We start from the raw sequence: 27,081 nt of genomic DNA on the forward strand, positions 1-27,081 counted from the left end.
GTCTTTTTTTTTTTTAATGCTTTAACTTAATATAAGGGGGGGAAGAGTGTTGACAACACCTTAAATCATCACCGCCTATGCCCGATTTCGTGTGTTTATGCATATGTGGGTGAGACATGTAGATGGTACCACATGGCATTATTTGGAATTTTAGGGTGAATGCTTTTAAGCAATCGATTACGAGCAGTTAAATAACACGCTCATTTTATTCCTTGCACCTAATTAATCAAACGACATTTTATTTAATCAGTTACAGAACTGGATGATGCATTCTTTAGTGGGAATCATTGGCCTCCGGCTACGAATAATTCAAACTGGCCACCAATAACAAAAACTTTATTTCAAATTCCATTAGGAGTTATATAATTATTTTAGTTTTTTCCCCCCCCTAGCAACTGAGTTAATTAGTCCCGTGAGAGATGATATTTACTGTTGAAGAAACCAACTGGTGTGACAATTATGTAGTTCTAAACATATACAAAAAATATTACTAACAGAATAGTCAGAGAGTAGCTAAAAATGACAAATGCCCTTTCTGAAAATCTGGTCTGCAGATTTTATACATTTTTCTTGTTTCGAAATATCAAATGAATAGTTATTTAAATATTTAGGTCTTATAAAGATTATCATTCGCCAGTTGGTTTGAAAAGCAGTTAACTTGCCTGCTCTCCAACCAACAGCTCCGAAACCTGCGTTTGGCATGGGTTTATAATTATTTCTAGGTGGGAGAAGAATTTCATTGTCGGGTGTGAGACCATCGCCCAGCTTATTGGAGATCTGCTCTCCTCACAGCAGGATTTTCAGACTATGCAAAAATAAACTAAAATAAAATATACATCGCTAATTAAACTGCCCGTGTAGACTTTAGATTCAAAATATTTCTCGTTTACTTGTCATATATGAGGCTATTTCCAACGAGGGAATTTGTTTATCCCGAGAAATCAAATTGATATGAACGACTATCTAATTAGTAAAAATTCTAAAATATACAATAATGTAACGCAATGTTATATCCTTATGATTATAACTTTAGAATGTTTAAACATCTTCGAAACTTTGTTTTTATAAAAATGAAGCGATATTTTGCTTTGTCACTCAAATATAAGTTTCATGTATTTATTTAACTCGAAATCATCTGTATTCGTGATTTTGAATAGAAAAAAAAAATCTAGTATTTTTCTAACGCATAATGAAATATAATAAACATTGCTAGCTCTAGTATACTTAAAAGAAAAATTCAGTACCCTAATCAGTATCGCTTTCAAAAGTATATTTATCGAAATTTTCTTGCAAGGCTATGAAATAACCTTCACAGGTTTCCTACTTTTAGCTTTGTAAACTGGTTGCCTTGTTTAAAATATTTTTGAATTTTTTTTCATACTATCCGTCTCTTAATTTAATCATCCATTTCTTTATCTGTCCGATATTAGGTAACTCTATGATAGCCAATGATCATGTCCTGGAACTTACCAATGTGTTCCATACTGGAGAAGTGGAACCAGGAAATTGCTTCCAGAAAGTAACAGGCTCTGTACCAAAAGGCACTATTTTGAAAGATGTGACCCTTGAAGTACATGCTGGAGAGGTCATGGCTGTATTAGGATCAAAAGGTTAGTGATTACTCATCACACAGATTCTACTATAATCACATGCCTTGCATACCATATTTCTTTTTTCATTGCGTATGTGATATATATGTTGATCGGCAGATGTATTATAGTGTATGAATATAAATTATGCTTGTTAAATTTTAAAAATTATAAAACAAAAATGGAGTATACTGTAGAGCACTAAATTATATATAACTGAAACCTATGAAAATTATAGACTTTTCACGTACACACAAACACTTTTATGTTCTCTTTTCTTTGGCTCTTTGTCATATCTTGACTAGCGCTTTTAACATTTTTTTTTTGTAGGTCACTTTGTTATCTCTTCATTGTGTAGTATGCTAAGTCCTGAAGTGAGAATGTCTGACTTGTGAGTTAATGAGCTCGACCCACTAACCTACCACATCTGTTTTCTTTGTAAGACGAACGAAATTAAAATAAAAAAACAAACAAACAATAATGGTCTTTTCTTTACAGGTAGTGGCAAAAGGGCTATGTTAGAGGTCATAGCTCGGCGATCCATGGGTCACACCCGAGGCCATATTATGCTAAATGACGTGCCCTTGACTCTTCAATTATTCCAAGAACAGTGCTGTTATATCCCCCGCCAAGTAAATCTATTGCCTGGACTGACAGTTCGTCAGACTCTAGAGTATGGAGCCCATCTCACAGTGGGATCTAAGGTAGCTGGTTCCATGAAGAGGAACAGGGTAAGACAGCTCTGGAGAATCAAATGAATGTTCTGCATTCATTTGATTAATATAATGATTAATCATGTGTATAAGAAAAATCATTATAATGGACATAATGATTTTTCTTATACACATGACTCTGCTGGTTAAAAGAACGTGAAATAACTGGTTTTTCTTTTTGAATTAAGCCAAATTATTTTATGATAAAGGATCTAAGATGTTTATGGCATAAAAAAATAAATTACCTACTGTTTTAGATTTTTTTTTTTATTAGCTGCAGCTGAAGTAATTACAGGAATATTTAAGGATAGCGGAAAATTATTAATGTATCAGTGTAATTGTGAATACCCTTAAATGAGTTTCTATGGAAACATTCAGAACCTAGCGGAGTCACGTGTTCGTTATTATCACAATGAATGTTTTTTTTTACAAATTTAAATGTATTCCTCACTACAAATAACTTATGTGGTTTGTTTTACAAGTATTGGTAATGTATCAACTGTTTAAAGAGCTATCATATTTTATTTAGGAGCTTTCTAGTTGCTCGAAAATAAAACATCGAGTTCTATTACGTTTTATCATACTAAAATCATTTGTGGTATTGTGCGCTTCTTTAGTCTTATTTTCTTAAGAAGAGGGCCGAAAAGGAATCTTATTTAATAGGTCTGAAGTAGTCTTCTTTTGAAGAAAGATTAGATGTAAATTTAAGATATAATCTAATATAAAATTTCAACGGCACAGCAACGTAATTCAATAACTCTCTACATTTAAGTAAGTATATCTTCGTAAGTAAAAGTATAGCTGGCGCATACAGATATTTTTCTGGAAGGTAAGATTCTCGACTAGCATGGCGTCATCTTTAAAATTTCTAACAAAGCAAACTTTGTTTTTTTTTTTTAAATCTCAACTACGAGATGTTGCTCTCATGTAAACGAAAATCATACTGTTATTGATCTCACCGATTCTTCTCCTTTAGAAAAGTTGTCCTTGATAATTGTAGTTATGAAATGCTATAATTTTTAACCGAAATACTTCTATTAGGAAGAGCCAGGTGTGATTCTCAACCAATTCGGAGATAAGGCAGATGATCACATCTTGTAACTTTGCGTGCGAAAAAATCACTCGCTGACAATGCCCTCTGAAACAGCGTGAGATCAGCTTTAATTCTAAATTTAACACTCTGGGTATTAATCATAGTTCAGCGGATCTCTTCGAATATAGACGAACCAAATTTCAACGTTTTCATCGACCTAGTGAGCTGTTCTGTGACCATTTTCTTTCTTTCTGACTTTCTTTAAACTATTTTTATATTTATCAGGGATTCTAGCTCGTACATCGCATAGTGTTCGTAAGTCGGTTTTAATATTTCTAATACTTGCAAAATTTATGAAACTATGCATATCGAGGAGTTTTATATTTGTCTTCTTTCTTGTTCTTCTCGGAAGGAACCAATTTTTTTTTCCTAGTTTGAAATGCTCAAAACAGTGAAAGAAAACTGACCTGAACTTACATTTCTATGTAGGTGAAGCAAGTAATGGCAGATCTCGCTCTCAATCAAGTGGCCAATCGGGAAGTAACTACTCTCAAATCCAGCGAGTACAGACGTCTTACTCTTGGTGTCGAACTACTAAGAGATCCTGGTAATTTGATATTTTATATTAAATTCATTTATTAATTTCACACAAGTTGTCTCAATTAGAAAGAAAACAATCAATTCCTTGCATATTTAAAATTATTTCTGGTATATTTTACGATTGAAAAAAAAAAATTCTGAAACATATTTCCCTCCCTTGTTTTCAGTAATGATACTACTGGACGATCCAACCTATGATCTCGATCCTCTGAATACCTACTTTGTAATTTCAATCCTGTCCAACCACGCTAAAAAGTACAACCGAGTAGTCATTCTCAGTATGGAAAAACCTCGCTCAGACATCTTCCCATTCCTGGATAGAGTTACCTACTTAAGTCTGGGAGAAGTTGTGTATACAGGTAATATTTTAAAATGATTCATTGAAACACTCTCCTAAAAAAAAATTAATTTTGAATTACTATCACAGTCCAATGATAATGATAAGTTCATAAGCAAATATTTACATATCCCATTTCAGTGTATATGGTTTACCTAAGTGCTAATACAGAATCATTTTGTACTGGCTATGCTTATAGCTAATATAATGAAGGGGATTTAAAACTTGGTCTTGCTTTAATCGAGATATTACACCAATGTTTTATATTATTCATAAAACTCATTAACAGTCGGTTCATTTACTTCCTATGTTATCGAAAGATATTTAGATTATTATTCAAATAATGAGTAAGCTGTTTTTTCCCTATTAGAAACTGGAAGAAACAGTCTAGAAGTGGTATGAAATATAAAATTGCTTCTGCAATAGTAACTTTGTTATCATATTTTGAATGAATTCTACATGTGACAATACTTAAAATAATTCTGGTGATAAAAACCAAATCTTGACACAACATAAGATTTCCAGTAATATCCACTCTGATACACCAAGTAGCAAAACATGCTATTTTTGACTCCCACCCCGCGTAAGATACTAATGCACCTATAGTTCATTAATAAAGTGGGTGTGCTGAAGTTTATTTTCATTTATTTTATTATTTATTTTTTACATAATCCAGAAACTCTGCTGTAGAGACCAAATATAGAACTTTTCAAAAGACACTCGAGGCCTCCCATAAGAAGAAATGTAATCTTCATCTTAATCTTATACCGGGCGATGGAATTCATCTCTCACCAAAAGATTTTACTTTTACTTGCTACATATCTAAAAAACTGTTTAGGATTCTCTTTAGCCTGCATGGCCAATGTTCTTTCGTAATCCTTTTTTGCTTTTCTTACCACACTCGTCACCCTTCTGGCCTGCGCGAAAGGATCTATATAAGATGGATGGCTTGCATTTGAATGGTTACGGTGTAAGAAGACTTGAGAAAATGTTGCTGAATGTAGTGGATGTGCAAATTCAGGGAAACTAGATTTGTTAGGGGGGGGGAGTAGAGATACAGTCCTTATGGAGGCAGTTGAATGTAAGAATGAATATAATATGCCAGAGCAAATAAGGACAACAAATCAGAGTGGGATAGTTAATATAAGGCATCAAGGTAGGGTTGGGGCTAATGGGGGTCTTAAATTCATGTACACTAATACTAGGAGTATTAGGAACAAGAAGGAAGAGTTTTTGGCCATGGTTGGCACTTCCAGACCACAGGTTATAGGTATTAGTGAAACATGGCTGACTGTAGATGATATAACTAGTGGGATTGAATGTGATGGGTATAGTGTGTTCAGGAATGACAGAGAGAATAAAATGGGGGGAGGAGTATTGTTGATGATAGCTGATGAGCTCCAGCCAAGGAGAATAGAAGTTGAATTGCAGGATAGAGAAAAGAGTACACTTTTGAGGCCATTTGGTGTGAGATTGTGGCTAGCAGAACTAAATATACAATTGGGTGCTGCTATAGACCAGGTGATGGAAAAGATGGTGGTGACAGTATGCACAAGCAAATAGAAGAAATGGGTGGAAGGAGGGTGATTATTATGGGAGATTTCAACTATGGTCGCATTGATTGGAGTGAGGAGAGGACACACGGGAGGAAGGAACTAGATTTTATGCGGTTATTAAGGGAAAACTATCTGCGACAGCATGTAATGGAAAATACTAGGGGTCAGAGAGTGCTTGACCTAGTAATTACATCTGAGGATTTGGCTGTAACAAATATGACCACATTGCCACCAATCGGTGAGAGTGATCATAGGGTCTTAACTTGGGAGGTGGCTAAAGGTGTAGAATTTTCAATTAAGACAGGGTACATGTGGAATTATCGGGCGGGAAAGTATGACAAGCTTAGGAGTTTGATTGGTTCAGTCCCATGGCATGTACAACTGCAAGGACTAGAAGTTGATAGTGCATGGGTAGTTAAGAAGTGCTTGCATGAAGCAATGGCTGACTGTATACCTAGAGTCCGAATAATAAATCAAGTAGGGGTTAAATGGATGAATAACACCATTAAGCTTGAGTTGCAAAAAATGAAACAACTATGGAGGGAATTTAAGGAGAAGGGTGACCGGCAGGCACAATGAACGGTATAAAGCGCAGGCCAGAAGGGTGACGAGTGTGGTAAGAAAAGCAAAAAAGGATTACGAAAGAACATTGGCCATGCAGGCTAAAGAGAATCCTAAACAGTTTTTTAGATATGTAGCAAGTAAAAGGAAAAATGTACATGGCAGATTGATTTTAAAGAATGCCGATGGTAGGGAGGTAACTGAATCAGTTGAGATAGTTGAGTTACTGAGTGAGCACTTTGCAAAAGTATATCATCCAGGTGGTGACATTGCAGAAACGAATAAACCAGTAGATTATACGGGAATTGTGGTTAATGAAGTGGAGGTGAGTAGTCTATTGCATAACCTCAATGTCAATACATCTGTGGGATTGGATGGTATACCAGCTCGTGTTGTACGAGAAGCAGCTAAAGAATTGTCAGTACCCTTGACCATTTTGTTTAATTTGAGTCTCGGGTCTGGGTTAGTCCCGAGCGGGTGGAAAGAGGGGAAAATAGTTCCACTGCATAAAGGTGGTTCCAAGGCTGCTGTTGAAAATTACCGGCCAATCAGCATAACAGGAATCATTATCAAGGTCTTAGAGAAAATAGTCAAGAGGAAAATACAAGATTGGATAGAAGAAAATGGGATACTGTATCGGGGACAGCATGGTTTTGTGAAGGGTAGGTCATGCCTCAGTAACTTGCTCACGTATTATAACACAGTGACGGCTGAACTGGATAAGGGTAATGGGTTTACGGTGATTCTACTGGACCTTGCCATGGCCTTTGACAGGATTCCACATGGAATTCTAATCAGTAAATTGCAGCATATGGGAATGGACATAGGGTTGGTGAGATGGATAGGAGGGTGGTTGACGGAGAGATATCAGAGAGTGGTTTACTCGGGAGTAGAGTCCACAAGACGGCCTGTGACTAGTGGTGTGCCACAAGGATCTGTTCTTGGACCACTGCTGTTTAATTTGTTCATAAATGATATAGGAAATGATCTGAGAGGAACAGTTCATTTGTTTGCGGATGATGCGAAGTTGGGTAGGACAATAGTGAATGCAGATGACGTCAAAATTTTGCAGGATGATTTGGATAGATTGGAGGTCTGGGCTAAGGAGAATGGATGTCAGTTTAATGTGGCAAAATGTAAGGTTATGCATTTTGGGGTGGAAAGATTGGCGGCAGTTTACTGCATTGGTGGAACCCTGCTCCAGGAAATTGATGAGGCACGAGATTTAGGAGTGTTGGTAGATAAGGAATTGAAATTTAGGGGACACATTGCAAAAGTGACCAAAACAGCTCATCAAATCACTTGGTTGCTGAAGAATACGTTGACAAGCAGAGACAAGCAGGTTATTGTTCCTCTCTATCGAGCCTTGATAAGACCCCATCTAGACTACTGTGCTCAGATTTGGTCACCTAGGTTTCTTCTTGATGGGGAGGAGGTGGAGAGGATCCAGAGGCGAGTGACCAAGATGATAGCAGGTCTGTGGAATGAACCGTATGAGAACAGGTTGAGGATTTGTGGGTTGCAAAAATTGGTTGATAGGCGGAGGAGGGGAGATATGATTGAGACATTCAAATTACTGAAGAGTTTCTATAAAATTAATTCAGAAGATATTTTTGAGAACAGGGCTGGTTGTGGGAGGACTAGGGGACATCCATGGAAACTGGGCAAAAGTGTGGTTAGTAAAGGTGTTAGAGCTGGGTTCTTTACTTTTAGAGTAGTGAATGAGTGGAATGCGCTCCCTGAGTCTGTAGTGGATGCTGTGACAGTGAATGAGTTTAAGGCGAGGTATGATAGATACTGTATGAATGTCAAATAGTTGTGATGAATATGATTTGGGCCTCCCTCGATGAGTCTAATGACTCCTGGAGTTGCCCGTAATAATAATAATAATAATAATAATAATAAAAGATGTTTACAAACGTTCATGACCCTGGCTGGATTCAAACCTGTAGGCTGTTAGTTGGAGTGTGGATATGCTATCCACCTGCAAAAAGAAAAACAAAAAATTCCTAACGAGTTAATTCGTTATTGATTTTATTAAAAATGTTTGTTATGGGTTTGTCAATGATGATTTATGTTAACAAATTCTAGCAGAACATTCGGATTTTTTCCCCATTTTATATATCATATTTTAATTTAAATTCCAAGTAAGTCTGATGTGCATATGAAGAGTAATAAGACATTGCCAACCATATCTTCACGCTAGTTACTTAAGGTTTCGTCAACAAATCTGAGTGAGTGTATTATATCTGTTAATTTCATTATTTTAAATTAAGGGGATATAAAATCCACATTGTTTCAAAGTTTTTTTCGTTTTGGTTTTTTTTTTTTTCGTTTTTTAGTGTTAATTTCATGTTTTTTATGTGATTGCCACCCACAAAATGTTTTTTGTAAATCTACAGTATAGTATATTGTGGGTGGCTTATGCTGTGGTATCACACCAGGCGATAAAGTTCATCTCTCATCTTTTAAAGACAATCGCAAACATTCTTGCCCACAATGGAATTGGAACCCACAGCCTGCTGGTTGGAGAGAACATACCCTAACGACTCAACCAATCGGATCACACTAGCATCTGGCCTTTTTCTTTTTCTCCGTTAGGAATATCCTTCCACAATGTGATCCTTACTAACTCATCTGAAAAGCTCTTATGTTCCTTGATTGCTATATGCGAAGTTTATTTCCATAAACTGTTCTAATGAGAGCGAATATTGTCACATTCATTGCATCATGCATTAGGTGCCAACAAGGTGGTTTTCTGATGACAACAAAATAATCTCGTCTACAATTCTTTCTTGTATAAAGTTAATACTTATGCATACATTCATATGCGTATTCTATGTCTGTGAATCCCTGATTTCGATCCCCACAATTTTCTTTTCGCAATCGGTTCAATCCATCTGCTGTTTCCTACTGCTGTCCAAATTCAACAAACCTAAGCGAAGTCATGTTCTTCGATGAACTTAAAGTTCATCTCCAACTTACTATTCCTTTCTAATTCTAAAAATTCACAATTCTTTGAAATATTTCTGGTGAGCAAATATCTAATCCACATTACTACCGATTACCAAGTTTAAGAAAGATCACATTTTTAATTCAGGTTTCCTTGCCAGTAGCTCTACATGTACTGAATGTTAGCTTTCAGATAACCAGACCATATCAAAATGTCTGTTGTTCTTCTCTCCTATGGAATGTTTTCGCTATCGTTCTTCGGTTCTAATAACTTGGAACTCTAGCGTTGCTAACTGAGCTTATCACCGTATCTTTTTATTATTAGTTAGATTTCATTCTCCATATTAAAATACTGACTTAATTGAATCAAAATAATAATGGGTGGAATGCTTTGTTCTTAATTCGTTAAATTGTGGACTTCAGTTCTTAACATACGAAATCAGTTCAAGATAAAATGCATTATATTACGACTACATGAACAGTTTATCATCGCCTTCTGGTCAAAATAAGAAAATTTGCATCATCTGAACAGTGATGGAGTTTTTATTCCCATTTTCTCCCTCCCCTATAAAGGTTGCAAACTTATAGTATGATATCACGTTGGGAGGGGGGGTAAGCATTAAAAAAAAATATGAGATCCGTGCTTTAGAAACTAAACATGGTACTGTATCAAGCAATATCAATCCTCCAGTGAGCAGGGCGACAATATCATTCTAGGCATTGAAAATCATCTACAATCAAGCCATTCAGCTGCATTGAGATTCGAATATAGGTTGGAGACGCTAGCTACTCTGCACGAGGTCGGCAATTTCTATCTTTAGATATTTCCTACTAATGTAGCTATGGTCCAGTATTTCCTTTCACCACTTTCTATTTGTGGTTTTGTTGGACAGTACACTTCGTCTCGCCTTTCATTAAATTCTTATAACGCTCAAACAAGTAATACATCAATGCTTCAGCTTGTGCCTTAAATGCTGATTCCCTGTCATCATTCAATGAAGGAAAAATTTAGTTGATTTAAATTAAAATTGTGCTTTCATTTCTATATTTTAAAATCTCTTCACCCTTATTTAACAATGGTCCGCATCTCTTCAAATATCTTTTTCTCAAATTAGCATTAACTTCCTTTTGATTCTTCTCAGAAGAAAACAATTCCACTAATTGATGATCACTTAAACCCTTCCACACAAGCTTCTCTTTCCACATGCGGCACGTTTCCGCTTTATGTACAGTGTGTGGGAGATGTTAAATGAACTGACATTTTTAATTTCTACACTTTGCTTAAAAAGGATAAAACCATAAACATCCTGGTTTCAATAAACATAATAAAACGCCAACATTTGTTCTTTCTTTCATTCAGTCTCTATTCAAAGATATCCCCCTTCCTTAAGCATTTCCCAAAACAGAATGTTCGGCAAGTTTCTCTTTTCAACCTTTAATCCATCTACGATATTAATATACGAAACGTTTGTAAAATCTAATCCCCCCCCTCCAATTAGTATGTTTCAATGATATGTCACAGTCGTATAGCTTGATGGCAAGAACCTAATTGATGCCTAATGATGGGATAGTTAATTCTATCTACATAGAATGTCTGTTAACGTGTGTATTCTCTTTACTTCTCTAAGAGAAGAAAAACTCGAAACTGCTAACTTACCTCCAGTCGAAGAGTTACATTATTTGTGTCCTAGAAGGGGTGTTTCAAATCCAGATCTTTCCAGCCAAAAAATATTTCTTTGTCGACCGACTTACTAGTCTCTTTTGTATAATCTGTCATTTTTTTTTTCTATAAAGTTTGTTGGAGATCATACTCTCCGAAATCATCATATCAGCAACAAAAAAAATTGAGAATCACTACAGCAGAGCACACTGATCAAGAGTAATGTTAAATATAATGCATTATAGTGAAAAAAAAATCAAATCGATCATATTTTAAGTTTCATAAGCAATTTTCTCATACAATGTAAAATTATTCGGCATAACCAGAGGTTGTAAACTCCCGTAGAACAGGTTTGTCAACTAGCTGGCTATGCATATACCATGTAGCTGATGGAAGCCATAAGATTTCAATCTCGGTTCTATGTCATCATAACTACTTGATATTAAGTCTACAATAAATGGACAATCTATAAAATCATCACTTGTCAGAAAAACAACTAAAAGTTGAGAACGATAAATATGAGGCGTTATCTATTGAACGCTGTTTAAAATATTTATTGATATTAGATTGTTTATTTTACACTTTCACTTGTTTTTAAAAATTTTCCTTTTTCCTTATTATATATATTCACAACTGAGATGTAATAAAAATGGCAAAAGGATTTAATAAAACAATGTCACCAAATCATTACCAATATTTTGCTAATGTTTAATGTCATGGTGGGCAAATGGATAACTCTAGACTCTCCAACCAGCTTGTTTATTATACTTGACAAGGAATTATGTTCTTGTTTTAATCCTTATCTAAATGTTAACAAACGGTCTACCTAGTCGTGAAGATATTTCTTCACGACACTAGGCTACTAATATTAACAGGCTGTTGACTTCACATCAATTGCTTTAGTATCCCATAGTGTAAAACAGTTCTCTCGGACTTTTATACTGCTGTGCCATTATGGGACGGGTCAGTATCTAGACCGGTTTCGATCTTTATTGAGGTGAAGTGCATGTGCATACCATGAAGATACTAAGGCTGAATCAATGCAGAAGTCATATTTTCTATCAACAAGTAATAAAATGGTATTTTGCCATATTATTAATATGATATGGATCAGAAAATGTTGTAGAAAGTTTTTTTTTTCTGAATTAATGTCATTAATTAATTATTTGATTTTGCAACCTTAAACTTGCGTAAATAATTTTATAAATAATAAAACTTATTTCTCATCGAACTAGTGGACAAAATAATGTACTTTTCTTGAAAAAAATAAAGTGATCGAAACAGTTTGTGTGTCCTACATACTTTTATTTTTAATCCACACCTACTACATTGCCTTTCTATGTAATATTGAAAGGTTTATATTTTAGAACACACCTATAGAAGAGTATGATCATTTTGTCGCTCGATGAGATCTACTGAAGCGTTACTATAGGCCTACTTTTCGCTAGCTAATTCCATCTGTTACATTTACGTGTTTTGATATTACTATGTTATTGTTACAGGAAGTACCAGAATGCTATTGGACTACTTCGGTGGTATTGGTTTTCCGTGTCCTGAACTGGAGAATCCCCTAATGTATTACCGTAAGTGATTTTTTTTTTTTTTTTTGCTATGATAATCAGGAAATTTGATTGGATAAAATTCTTCCAGGTAGAAATGCAAATTTCGAGAGATAATTAATTAAAATTTGAATTCTTTTAAAATAGCCATAATATTTTCTGATAATATACAAGAATTTGGTGAAAACATCAACTATTTACTAAATTTTGTAAATAGTTGACAAAATTTACAAAATTTACGCTAATTAGAGCCGCTATAAATTGTTTCACAATAAACATTGCCATTAATAAGAACATGAACAATATGGTGGAAATGAGATATTAAAGACTTCACCGCGGAGGGATGATTACTTTTATCTTCAAAGCCGGTAGTGCATACCTAAAGACAGCATAAGAAGTTGGCGGTTCACTATTGCATTTTCCAAGATGTATCTATAATGACTAGCATCAGGACAATCGGACACAGGTGGTAAGAGGTCTAGCTGGAACATGTTCGCGAAGCAGAGAATTATTATGATGTTGGGTTTTAGAAATGAGAGTCTTATTATATAATTTCACGTATTAAATATGACGGCAGTTATCTGACGTACTTTCACAGAAGTCCTCAAAATCATCAGGGACCATGAGAGGAACTGTCAGTAACTACTACTTACCGATTTCTAATATATATATATATATATATATATATATATATATATATATATAGCAGGACCAAAATAGATCCGTCTTATTCTTTGTAAAATGAAAAGCGTTAAAGGGTTTATTTATTTTTATCAGGGAATCAAGCAAAGACCTTAAAAATCAAGTTGCCTTGTTTAAGAACTTGACCCAAGATCCTGTGTAGTTGCTTTTCCTTAATGCCTTTTAATTAAGGAATTTCTGGCCACAAATATTTCTTATCAAAACAATATAATAGTCGGCTCATGCCCAAAACTAACGAATTAAAAAAAAATCAAATTTCTGTAAGATCTTCACGATTTCCATTTATCACTTATTAAAAAGTGCAACTGTCAAATACAATTCGATTTTTGCATTCTAGATTTCTGTCTGCTGATGACACAACAGCCAACTGTTTGTTAGGCCAGGCAAATAGTTATGAAAAACATCAAAGCCGAAGGCTCGCATTTTATAGTGATTAATTCCTTATGGTTTCAAATAGATCACCATCCATTTGATAAGATTCAATACCAAGCTGAAGCCTTTTAGACATCGTCGATTCCAATAATACATAAAGCAGAAGTGAAAAGTTAACATCGCATGATCCCACAAATCCAGATATTATTCTACTACGTTGAGATAACGGATCAGTGAGTTCCATGTCCTCTGAACACGGTGACCAACAGTAGCATCACAAGAAACGTTTTATGAAAATGAAACCCTTTCCTCCCATCATTTTTGAATGGACCCACCTTGCTTTCATACATTTAGTGTTAGAATGATTCGAAGGCATTCTACCAGCATAACTCATCTTTCATCATTAGTTCCATCTCGGGCATCTTTAGGATTATCTGAAGAGGTATCTGTCACGGGAAAAATGGAAGTGAAAAATGATTATTTATATTTTCCTAACTCTCCAGGTGATTTAGTATTTATAAAATTCCCTGGCTGGACAGTCTTGTGTATTTATCCACTATATGTTGAGTCATAAACCATTGGAGATGTCAGTGAGTGCTAGTCTAGTGAATCCAATCTCTTAATTTGTGATAATTCGTTTTTTTGTTTGTTTTTTAATACCATCGATTGCCTGCTCTCCTTGTATCAGCATTTGTTTTCGATTGTTCGTTACAATATAATTTTCATCATCAGTTTTTTAATTAATACAAATTAATATAATCTAATTATCTGTCAGGTTAATCCGTTATGTTGGCTTTATCGAAAATAAAGATATTTCAGCAACATAACAGAATTACGATCATGTTGAGTAATATAGGATCAGCAAATTGTATCGCTGAATACCTTTCTGTTTCAAAACTGCAAAAAGGAATCGGGTTCGGTGTTTTTGAACTAGTGATTAGACGAAAGTGAAGAAATAATGTACGGGTATTGTACTTATCTTTTTAAATCATTAGACCGAAGCTGGTCGACGACATCCAACAGAGATTACAATGGACTAGCCATAACCAGATTACGGTCATTCTGGTCTTTGATGTGGATGATCGACTCTATCGCCGGCGATGTGAAACCATGCATGGACGAATTCTTCCTTCTTTCTCTGTTGATAGCCGACAACTTAAGTGTGTCAGTTAGTCTGTAATTTTCACTTTTCACTTTGGAGTTTTTTACATGAGCAATAGAAACACGAATTAAATGAACTTGGATATCAAAATAGAATATCATCGTACGTTTGTAGCTATGGGAATGCATTTTATATCAATTATTAGAAACCTACATTTCATATTTCGAATATTAAAAAAAAAAGGGCACACAAGGAAGCATTTACAAAATAAAAAAAATTATGAAGGTACTAAACGGCAGCTAAAGTTTTTGTTTTTTATTGCTAGTAATATTCCTATATATAAGATCATAAGTGTATTTTTTATTTGTCATAATCAATGTATTTAAGAAATTGGCTGGAAGTTGTTAGCACTTATCACAACACGATATAAGCAGAGATGTTGAAGAAAGTAGGAATAGCTGAGGCAACGTTAGAATATAAAAGCAGCAGGAAGGACTGTTAAAACAAAAGAATATGTCAGAAGCGAAGTCAAAATGTAAACAAAAAAAAAAAGAAAAGAAATGTGATCAACGTTGTAAGATTAATCTTTTTCCTTTCTCTTGAAATCCACGAAAAAAGATAAAGTGAATAATGATAAAAAGAGTGTAGAAGGTGGTAGTTAGAAAGTACAAAACAAAAATGAAGTTAGAATTGTAAAAGATGTAAGGCAACGATTCATTTCTGCAATCAGTTTATAATGTGTAATTTCCGTTAAAAATCAAAATTCTGCAGTATATTGACTATATTAATTGAACCTTAGTGATTTTAATGAATACAAAAAGGCATTTAAGGATTCATTTGTAAATTATGTAAAACTATTCGAATATTTATATCCTTTTCTTTACTTATATTTCTGACTTTTCACAACCAATAATGTACTTTTATATATATATATATATATATTTCTATACTAGTCTGTTTGTCTACTGTGGATCGTCGGACGCGTGAAAGATTTATTGAATCTAGTACGCAGATATCAGCTCTTGTAGAAAAGTTCAAGACACAAGGTGCGCAATATAGGAAATACGTCATACCACCATCGGAAGTCATTGATCATAAAGATTCGAGATTCAAACTTCCTCTCACAGCATATGGTCAGCCATCTGGTTGTCAAGTTTTCTGTACCCTAGTAAGGTAAGATTAAGAAAACTGTGTTAGTTTAAAGGAAGAGATTTCTAGTTAACCTATTAAATAAGTTCAATTTAGAACTCATGCAGCTTTCTAATGTATTTTTATTTTCCTAAAGATTACGTAACTGGTTCAATAAATCAGATGTCATAGTGTATCACCATTAATGTAAATAGGTCGTTTAAATCAGTGATTCTCAATGGAGCGGTTATAAGCCTTCCTCATCCTCCGCCATGTTCCAGGAGTCGTATTTATTATGGGTATGGTTAGATCATGATAGAAATATTGACAGGTGGTTTGCAACAAGAGTGAAAACAACTGATTTGCATCTTAATTATAATTTATGTCAAGTGCGTGTCATTAGTTTCACTAAGAATTAAGAGTATTCTAAGCAGCCACTTGAACTTGAAGTTAAATGATGGCAGAGGAGATGGCTGCTCTACGTTTCTCTAAAAAGCTGTTAATTTATTAATATTTTTCAACGTGAATCCTGTTCCGGAAAGTTGTAACCTTATTTCACATTGGTACCGGGGGTGGGGATAAAGATTAAGAGAATTCGGTTCCTTTACTTTACAGTCCAAACATGAAAATTTCAGCGCTATTTCAAGCTTCCAATAAGGAGGGTGGTCTACAACATGGAGTACGCATTTTAATATTTAATAGTAAAATAGTGACAGTATAAGGTATTGCTTTGAACTGGAGAGATAGTCAAGAACTGGTCGTACCAATTCTTGAAAGATTTATTCTCTTGAAAGACTGTATGAGTCTCTTCTCAAGATATCGATTGGTATAATGTGCAAGAACTTATTTACTAATAGTTAGTCAAATGATAAATTTCTCTGTCGAGAAGGAATATTCAATTTTTTAAGCGAAAAACCGGACAGTAATCATAAAATAAGCTCCGCTGTTAAATATAGTTCAAATAAATAATTATAACAGTGTGCATTCTTGAAGAATTACATGCGTCTACTAGAGTTACATTAAAGTATTACGAATTCTCCAAAGAATGCCATTATTTTGGAAAGAAAAAAAGATAAAGCGTGTCAGATGCCAACAGTGAGAAATCTTTGTCTGTAATTCATCTCCACTAATGATAAATATCATTAGTGGAGATAAATTATCAGATGGACCAAAAAGGGGGAAAAATGGGATATAATTATTTAAAAGTCCTTCGCCCACTAAAACAGACAATTTCATATTTGAATCATGCAGTCAACCTAAAATTGAAATAATTATTTTATTTCAATTATTTCTTTGCGAAGCCCTCTGAGTTAGAAGTTCGAGTTAGTCCTGAGTCGATAATTTATATATATATATTTTTTTACAAAAGTGATTGAAGGGCACACTAAATACGATCTTCAATTAAAAACAAAACAAAACAGCATGACTAGATTGAATTACCAATTCCGATTTGATGTGTTGAATCACAAATGTTCTTATTTCAATGGAAATGATATTTTTAAGTTGATCACTGATTTCAAGACTGCGAAAGTGTTTCATGGGTATTGGATGGTCTACAGTTGAAATGAAGTGTATTATTCTGAGTAGAAATGAGTGTAATCAAACACTTTTTTGGTGTTCCACTGAGCCTCGAATTTGGAGACTTAACAGATGATTTGAAATTTTGAGTATAGCTCATTTCAAATTTCTCATTACAAATCTCACATAGAAAAGAAATACGGCAATTGGCTGCATTTCTTTTCTAATGTGAAATTTTGTCCTAAATAGAAATAACTATTTAGTTATTTCTATTTAGGACAAAAGTGTCTTTATTAGACTAAGTGTCCCTTTCTTTTCATCACTTTTTAACTTTATATTACACAAGCTTCGTTTTGGTCAGGACTGTTGAAACGTTTTTTGACCAAAATATTTAAATGTTATTAAATCAGGAAGAACTTTTCTGTTTTGGAAATAGATTAGAAATGATTTTAAACATATTGCTGTCAACAAGAGCCACCTTTTTTTCCCCAGTCTCGCCTTTCTAATAATAATAAAAGTACCATAATTAAATAATCTATATTTTTCCGCATATTTCAAACCCACCCACTGTAGATGAAGCATTCTATGAGACTGCAAATACACCCACGTCGATTATAGTCACACGTTCAAAGCTTGGGGGGGGGGGGTAAGCCATTTAATTTCTAAGATTTTTTATATTCTTTATCTACTCGTGGAGAAAAAGTTAAACGGTAGGAATAATACATTTCTGCAGATATTATGGCGTTCTGTAACGATTCTTATTTGGGTTTAACTCGGGAGTTCAGTGCAATGTCAGGTTAAGTATGTTTCTAATAGTGTGTAGTGCTAGGTCAGCTCACTGTTTTAGACGTATTGTTTTGCTTAATTTATTTTCTCGAAGTTTTCGATTTATTTTCGCACACATTTTCAATAAATAATCGCATAATAATAGTTTGCCTCATTACGTCAGTAAGATGAAGGATCTAGTCTTCATTACTCACCCAGAACCCACACAGTGTTCAATTTTTATTTTGAAACTGTAGAAATTTCGCAATTATCCACACGAGGATGACTGGAACAGGTTTTTGACCAAGGTTAAGCTAAAGAAACAAAGTATAGTCTCCTAGCAGTTGTTCGTTTGTCAAATAGAAATTTGGTTAATGATATATTCAAACATAGGCTTAAAATGTTCACATAAATACCATTCTTATCAACCAGCATGGGCGTTACTGTATAACTTATATTTATTTTTATACTCCTACTGTAATTTTTTATTTATTTCGTTTATTTTTACAGGCGGAGATTCGCCATTCTCTTCAATTGCAATGCCGTAGCGTTTAAAGAGATGTTTCTGCGCGTGCTGCTGATGCCTCTCTTCTTTACCTTCCTCTTCCTGTTCTACTTTCCGATGGACAACTTTCAGCACTCCTTCTTGACACGAAATGGCCTCATTCTTAACTGCTTCGTCGGAATCTCCTTCCTGTCGGCAGCAATTACAGCCGTCACTTGTAAGTATTGGCTTTAATTTTTTTTTTTTTTTCTTTTACCCTGAAGAAATGTTTAAGCATGCTTATATCAGGAAGAGATAGTCAAGATTTTTGTACTGGAAATGCCAATGTTATTTGCAAAGCATTCTTGTTCGATTCTTCATGGAAAACGAATAGTTTTGAACTAGTATTTGAGAGTCATGTATTTTGTAGATGGTAGCATGGCATGCATGATTATCAATTTTCACAGTTTGACAGCTCAAACCTAAGCAGATTTGTTACATAATAGTACAACAGGCAGACGTGTTAACTTGAATTCCGTATTTTTTCCCCCAATAGTTCTGTGAACAATGACTTTGTTCGAGGCACATACCAAAAAAATATAAAGCCGCAGTTGTAATTTTATCAAATGAGATTTGAACAACATATCTATCTAGTCAGTTAAAATTGTTTCAGATTTGATTGTGCTGATGTGTGTGTGTGTGCGCGCGCGTATATGCGGTCATCTTGTCAAAACATACTTGCAAGTTTGAAATTCTCTAAAATATAGGAAAAAAACAAATAAACTTAAGTAAGAAAAGTTTGAGCATCCATAGTTCAGTCAGTACATCCGAAACCCTTTTGATTGGCCTGGGTTCGCATAGTACGCGAAGGACGTTTATCAGGGTTTACTGAAGATGACTTGGCCGGTCTCAAACGGAGGTCGAAGATTTTTCACTTAAAGAGCAAGCAAAACAGGCTACTTGAACACGCATATCTGCAGACATAAAATAGTCTGACAGCTTTACAAATTTCTTTCCATCTTTTGTTACTGTGATTTTTTTTTAAAGCACATTATGTCAATCTCTCTCCCTCACTCTACACAGGCCAGCATGGGTGAATAAAGGGAATAGCTTCTTCGCCTGGCAACTGACAAAGGAGAGATGATTTTTATCTCTTGTATGAGACCACCACTGAAAAAAAAAAAAACTTAATGGGGAAAAATAGCATCCCACTCTTAATCATCGCACAGTATTAAATGCGTTATACTATTTCAATGTTTAGTGTGTTGAAACTTCCCGATCCAGAACGTTTAGTATAGTGACATTTCCATCAACTGGATTATTAGTATCTATAATGAGATACTGGAATCATAAAGTGACATTCATTGTAATATTTCATACATTCTAAGTGATGGGAAAATAATATTAACCTGTTTTGATTCATTCACTTCTTTCTTAGCTCATGTATACAATTAATGAAAAAATATTTTAGTCTAACACTAATGTAAGGAATGAATCCATCAGTTTTATTGGTGTATAGCCAACCACCAGGATTTTGATTTGGTTTGGATTAATAGTAAATTTCTTAAAATAGGCATGTTATAGCATCGTTATTTATTTCAACGAATTTGTGTGAATTAAAAGTTGCTTAGGTGTTGGGTGATTACTCAAACCACTCTTTTAGTTTTATTTTAATAAAACTAAAAGAGTGGTTAAATAACATTGAAAATTTCAATGATTGCTTAGAATGAAAGAAACTAAATAAGTGGAGTCTATCAAAATTATTTATAATCTTCTGGTACAATTTGATTTCCTTGGTTTCGTTTATTGCAACTAGAATTTTGCATACACAAAAATGACTAAAAGTTTTTAATTTACCAGTAGTATGATCTATAAAATGTACATATTCTGTTAGAATATACGTATATATTAAAATACACTTAAAAATTACGCTGACTATTTGGAAGCGTAAAAGTGGTTGCATTTTAAAGGTGCAGATTATGGTAATAATACGTTGTTTCTCTCCACGCAGATGCTCCTCAACGAAACCGCTACTATCAGGAGTCTCGTGAAGGGATTTACAGAGGCCCTTTGTTTATTCTCAGTAATATCCTATACAGTCTTCCACTGAGTGTGATATCAGTAACTGCTGCCTCAACCATTATGTACACGTAAGTATTGATATATTCTCTCACTGTGTGTGTGCGTGTGTGAGAGAGAAAGCCACGAGGCTGATTTCTCTTTCGATGTCATGAATAGATTGCGTGCTTGGGTCTTCTACTACGAAATGGTCTTCGTGACTAGTACCTGCATGTCTCTAAGAGTGTGTCACGTGTTAGCAATCTAGTAGATTTTAATAGTAAGGTAAAGGCATGTGGCACGATTCATTCTAGGAATGAGACCGCTTGATCATGAGAAGACGCCGAGAGTGCGTCCGTTGTAAATCTCGTAAAAAAAAGATTTCATGATACACAGTCGAACAAAGAATGAGTAATGAAATCACGAACAGATGGTCCGCTAATGATGCATTATTTTGGATAGTCAAGCAAAAGAAATGTGACGAAATGCAAAGACATTGTGAAGAAGAAAATACGCGTCAAGTAGACATGAAAAATATTGCGGGCCTAGTTTTTCGTTTGTTTGGCACGCTAATCTTGCGCTTATGAAAGTTTCATTTGATCTAGATAAATAGTAGTAAATCTACCTTACAAACACTGCGAAGGAACTTAACCTACGCATTATTACTTTGGCAAGTAGATCATTTATTTGGAACGAAATGGAAAAGAATGTCGTCATAACATAATACAACCATTACTTGATGGTGAGAGAAAGCTCCATTCTATCTAAAACCAAAAGTGATTTTTTCCCCTTATAGTTCCAGCCTTTTCATTTTCGCATGGAACAAGAAAATGAATTTTCTTGTTCCTTCAATTTACTATAAATCCAGAACTACAGCGAATGTAAAGCGTCGTAATTTTGAATGCATCGTGTTAAAAAAATAATACATATCTTTTTATCATTAAAGGATAAATTTTTATTTCAAATATTTTAATGAATTTTATTTTACTCAAATGTAATTATAAGATTAACGATAATCAATGTCGCGTTGCTTATAGTGGAGGATTCGGATTGAAATCTTGAGCAGCTTGCAAATAATTAAATTTTACTTTTGAACTTATTCGCACTGATTTTTGCTTTTTTATTCCACAAAGGGAGTAGAAGCAACTCCATTATCCCTAACTTTTGGAAATCGGAAGGCAACCAGTCTGTCTCTTAAGCGGCCACTACTAGCTGAGCTACTAAAGATTGTGAAGGGGAAAATTTTTTTATTCTGTCAGAGGAACTAAACTTCGAGTAGAATGTGACCGCTAGGCAAAGTTGTGTAGTAGTTTGGCCAGTGTATGCATATTTGCAGAACAACATGCCTTGAGTGTAATAGGCAGTTCTAATCCTGAACCACTCTTCGTTCCTCTTTCTATCAACTGCTGGATATAATCCCCTTAACTTTCCAGTTCTGTCTGTCTTCAGTCAATGTGTATCATCTTATGTCAACCCTTTGTTGATCGGTGCTCAATTTTGTCCATCTTTCGTCTAGTTTACTAATATGGCCGTCCTATCTCCATTTACATGCTTTAAAAGGCTTCATAATATCTTCTACTCAAGTCATCGCTCTATTTCTAGTATATCTTATTCAATTTCTTTTTGTTATGTGGAGAATTCTTCTCTCCAAGGCTCTTTGGAAGCACGCAACCTATCTTCCTGTTTTTTTAGTCTCACTTCCATAGGTAAACACTAGAATAATGCATATATTAAAGAGCTTCCTTTTTAGGCATATGGGTAACTCTTCTAACAGAATCTTTATAGAGCCAAAATGCATTGTATATATAACTAGAGAACTGGCTAAAAATAATCTATTTGGCGAGTCGAGTCGGACCTACAGCAGTAATTCTGATAGATTATCATTATAGAACCAGCAACATTACTGCAAGCTATGCAGATTATTTTATTTTTGTGTATTTATTTTTACAAATCTTAGTGTTATTATTTATTCCATTCCTTCTGTTTTCTACTACCCTACATTTATTTTTTTCAATAATTTTTCTTTTGTTAGAGGGACCAAACTACGAGAAGAATGGGAACGTTGGGCAACGTTTTGTGCAGTACTCTGGGCAGTGTATATATTTGCAGAACAGCAGACAATGTCATTGATGATGGTAATACGCAGTTCTTACACGGCTTTCGTCACTAGCATCTACATCCTCATTCTTTACATCGTCAGTGCTAGTGGAACAGTCAGGTAAATAACATGGCAATCGCAATTTTTTATGCTATAGTTTTCGAAGAGATAAAGTGGTTCATTTTTAAAGTAACCTAAGACGCTGAAACGAAATGGTGACACTTTTTTTACCACACAATTTTTACATAGTTCTGAAAACGGCTAAAATATATGCATTATAAGGTGCAACACCAATTAGTAGCTCCCATTAATAATCCTACAAGAAACCTTTAATTTCTTGAAATTAGTTAATATAAAGAGATTAAGGCTAAATAAATAAGAATAGTTTTAACGTAGAAAACAAACAGCTAGGTATTTCCTATAAATAAAATTAAAAACACGTAAAGCGTAATTGCATGGGACTAAATTTGTTTATTATTATTGTTATTAATAAACGGGTATCTCTACGGATTCGGAAGACTCATCGCGGAAGACCTATGTTGACACTAGTCATTATTCACACAATACGTATCATACTTCTTAAACGCATTCACAGACAAAGCAATACAACCACCTCTGCCAACGCAGTCCACGCATTTCATTCACCACTCTCCAAGCAAAAAATCTAGTACTACCTTATTAACCACACTCTTACACAATTTCTAGGAGTGACCCCTCGTTCTCTCCCCTCCTGCACTGTAGCGAAAAAGTCAGTGTCAATACTATAAAACCACTTTAATCACTTGTATGCTTCTATCATTCCATCATCTCCTCTCATGCCTATCAGCTAGATTTTGAAGTCCACAGACCTTTAATCATAAGAAGCATTCGTTCCACAGAAAAAACAATCTTTTTCACTTGCCTCTGGATCCTCTTCAGCACCAAGGAATCCAGGCGACCAGATCTGTACCAAACAGTCCCGATGTGACCTTATAAAGTGGAACAATAACTTCCATATCCCCTCTCGTCAGTGGGTTTTTCAACAACCATGTAATTTGATGGACTGTTTTGGTCATCTTTGCAGTATTCTCTCTAAACCTCAATTCTCTGTCCACGATCACCCCATGTCCCCTGCCTCGTCAACTTCTTGCAGCTCATTTCCATCAGTTACCCAGAATACCTTACACTTAGCCACGTTAAACTGGCAGCCATTTAACTCTGCCCATACCGCCAGCATATTTAAATCATCCGGCAAAATTTCTAAATCATCTTCATTGACTATCGCTCTTCCCGTATTTAAAATTATTTCAAATATCATTAATGTAAAAATTAAGCAACAGATGACCAAGTACTGATCGTTGAGGTACACTACTAGTCGCCTGCCTTCTCCTAAACTCAACTCATCCATAAACCACTCTTTGATATCTGTCCATCAGCCACCCTCTAATCCAAATCACCAACTTCAGATCCAGTCCCCATTTGCTCCAATTTGTGCAAAATAGTTGAATGTGGGGTCCTGTCATATGCCTTTTGCCAAGTCCAGCAGTATCACCGAGTAAACATTTCCTTTATCCAACTCCACTTTTACTTTATTATATAAAGTAAATTGCTAAGACAAGACCTACCTTGTCTTAGCAATTATCATTAAAAATTAAAAATCATTAAAAATTAATTATATTAAAAATCTGTCCATCCAGTCCTTAATTCTGATTTTTAACAACTTCCCCAGTATCTTAACCACTACTCCTGATAAAATGATTGGCCTATAATTTGTTCTTCTGTCTTGGAGCTTCCTTCCTTTATTTTAGTGGAATTATTTCCCACTCTATTGAAATCTTACCATAACTGACACATTTAAACAGTTGGTTAGAAGAGGTGTTAATTCTTTTGCACATTATACTACTCTATGTCATTTACTTTTACATATATAATACCGTCGAATAGTCTTTATTCTACTAAAATATATTAACTTATTCTAGTGAACGGGAAGATGTAAAATTATACTGTATAGTACACTAGCATGTATTGGTTGGAGATTGTGAAAGTAAATAGAAAATAAACTTAATCGCATTCATCCTTAATAAATAAGTTGTCATTATCCACGTAATATTTATGAGTACTGATTTGCGAGCAAATAATGAAAGAAACAGAACAGAGCCTGTTAAAGTAACTATAGAAACTTTTGCCGCTGGAAAGAATTACTGATTTTTAAAGTGAATACATCGCCCCATTCGTGCTACGGTATTCTAAAGTAAGGGTTATTTCAGATGCACAAATTAAGTAGTTACTCAGGATTGAAGTAATGTCTGGAGAAGAGGAAACCACATTATAATAAATCCCTGATTTGCCCTATCGTGCAAATATGTTAGTGCGGTGAGAGAAAACTTTATCACAATCTTTCGTGATTCTTGTTAGCCTTTACTCCTTAATTTTTTATAAATTATTTGCTAATGATATAAGGTGTGTGTGTGTGTATATATATATATATATATATATATATATATATATATATATATATACATACAGAGTTAAGTATGTCATATGTTCAATCTCAGCACTATGCCTACAAATATTTTCCGAAGGCGATCAGGTAGCACGACTGAATGGTCTTTTTTTTCCCTACCCCCTCAAAGAGAGATTTATTTTAAACATCGACATCCTTTCCATGGCGTCCCGAAAGTAACATCCCATTGTATGACAATAATGCAGAGGATTACAAAAACGAAGAAAAAAGTTTTTGATAAGTTTAAATTTTATTTTTGTTTTGTATCGTGAAAAAATCATTTTAATGTTAATTTTTTAAAATTTATACTTGTCAATAATTTCACTTTGTGTGAGTAAAACCACTTGCTCGCCTTCTGGTAGATAGTTTCAAATAACAGTCAAAATCGCAACCTTTTGAGTTGGCTGCAACAAGAATAAAGTGCGGGTTACCTTTTTTATAACTTTCTTCAGAGCCAACCTTTTTCTAATCTGTGTTTCGAAATCGGAAAATTAGGTAATTATGGCGAAATATTCTTAATGAACTTCAGTATACACAACTGTTCAGTGATTCCGTGCAAGAAAGATGCAGCATGCGCAAAACTCGTACTTTCAACTTAGGAAGTATGCGAGTAGCATCTGCATTCTAATTATATTAAGCATGTCATTCCACATATTCGTGATATATTCTTACAAGTCATGAAATATACGCTCAAATTCATACTTATTCTCTTAGTATACACTTCAGAAAAACGAAGCAAATATGCATTATGTATATATAAAGTTAATTGTTTAATTCTCATGAAGTTCTACCGAATTTCATAACGAAATTGTTTTCTTGCAGATCCCTCATTTCTCTGCCAGAATGGTTGTCCTACATTAGTTATGGCATCATCTACCGCTATGCAGGTGAATTCCTCAATGCTAATGAATTTTTCGGGAATGAAAATCTGTTGAAAGCTCCTTACTTAAATGGAACTACATCCTATCCATGTCCCCAGAACTATCCAGGTCTCTGTGTCTTTCTGGATGGCAAACACTACCTTTCTCAGCGCTATCCTGGATTTCTAGAGCGGTATGTCGATGACACTCCGTACTGGATGAACTTTGGGATTTGCTTTGTCTTTGTGGCTGGAATGTGGCTACTTAATGTTATACTACATCTCGTACCATTGCCCTCGTTCATTAAGTCCAAATTTAGGGATTGATCGAAAAAGTTCTGCAATGGTGATGACGTTGCAATTTAGTTCTGCATTCACGTCTTCTTCATTGACATTCTTGATGTAAACATGTTAGTGGTAAACTTATTATTCATTTTAATTCCACATATGGAAGGAAAGCAAACAAAATTTAGAACTTCATTTTCATCTTAAAGAATTAAACTTTTTAAACTAAATTTTAATTCTTCCTCCTGATTGTTCACTACTTTTGCTAAAATCAAGGTTACCAGAAGGGAATCGTAGAAAATAGTTAAGTTGGAATAGCGTCTTAATATGATTATTAGATCTCGGTTATTATGAACTATTCGCATCAGGTAAAACACGAAATCACTTAAATATTTTTGTATTATTCACTCTAATAATATTTCATTATATTTTTGATAAACGATTCAATAGAAAATGAGTTATTATCTGCACAACATTAAGTCACTTGTCTGTTCAAATAAAAATTCATAAGAATGTATATACGGGTATCTGTTCCGTTTAATTAATGTATTTCAAGAACGCAAAATGTCAAAAAATGTTAACCAACTTTATATATTTTGTGTTAAGTCTTTTTATTATACTACCAAGTGCTCGTTGTTTACTTGCTTCTTCATATATTTGTGCCTTCG

The 27,081-nt window shown here is 34.4% G+C and overlaps 1 protein-coding gene across 1 annotated transcript; it reads left to right on the forward strand.

Moving 5' to 3' along the window:
• Positions 1 to 1,438: 1,438 nt before the first annotated feature.
• On the forward strand, positions 1,439 to 27,081 carry LOC150108960 (ATP-binding cassette sub-family G member 5). Its single transcript, XM_090404559.1, has 10 exons — positions 1,439 to 1,610; positions 2,088 to 2,320; positions 3,825 to 3,942; positions 4,103 to 4,294; positions 12,504 to 12,584; positions 15,690 to 15,909; positions 18,658 to 18,869; positions 20,643 to 20,781; positions 22,722 to 22,907; positions 26,092 to 27,081. The coding sequence occupies exons 1-10, from the start codon at positions 1,439 to 1,441 to the stop codon at positions 26,453 to 26,455; spliced, it is 1,917 nt and encodes a 638-aa protein (XP_090260685.1). The 3' UTR covers positions 26,456 to 27,081.

This window comes from Typopeltis vanoorti, chromosome 2, assembly GCF_054136105.1.
Source record: "Typopeltis vanoorti isolate ZY-2024b chromosome 2, IOZ_Tvanoo_1.0, whole genome shotgun sequence".
In the NCBI taxonomy this organism is placed as follows: Eukaryota; Metazoa; Arthropoda; class Arachnida; order Uropygi; family Thelyphonidae; genus Typopeltis; species Typopeltis vanoorti.

Excerpts from the sequence above, each read along its gene's own strand:
- LOC150108960 (XM_090404559.1), top strand. The coding sequence starts at position 1,439 with ATGATAGCCAATGATCATGTCCTGGAACTTACCAATGTGTTCCATACT. Across the intron at positions 2,321-3,824 it reads GTTCCATGAAGAGGAACAGG|GTGAAGCAAGTAATGGCAGA; the intron begins GTAAGACAGCTC and ends ATTTCTATGTAG. Across the intron at positions 18,870-20,642 it reads AGCAATTACAGCCGTCACTT|ATGCTCCTCAACGAAACCGC; the intron begins GTAAGTATTGGC and ends CTCTCCACGCAG.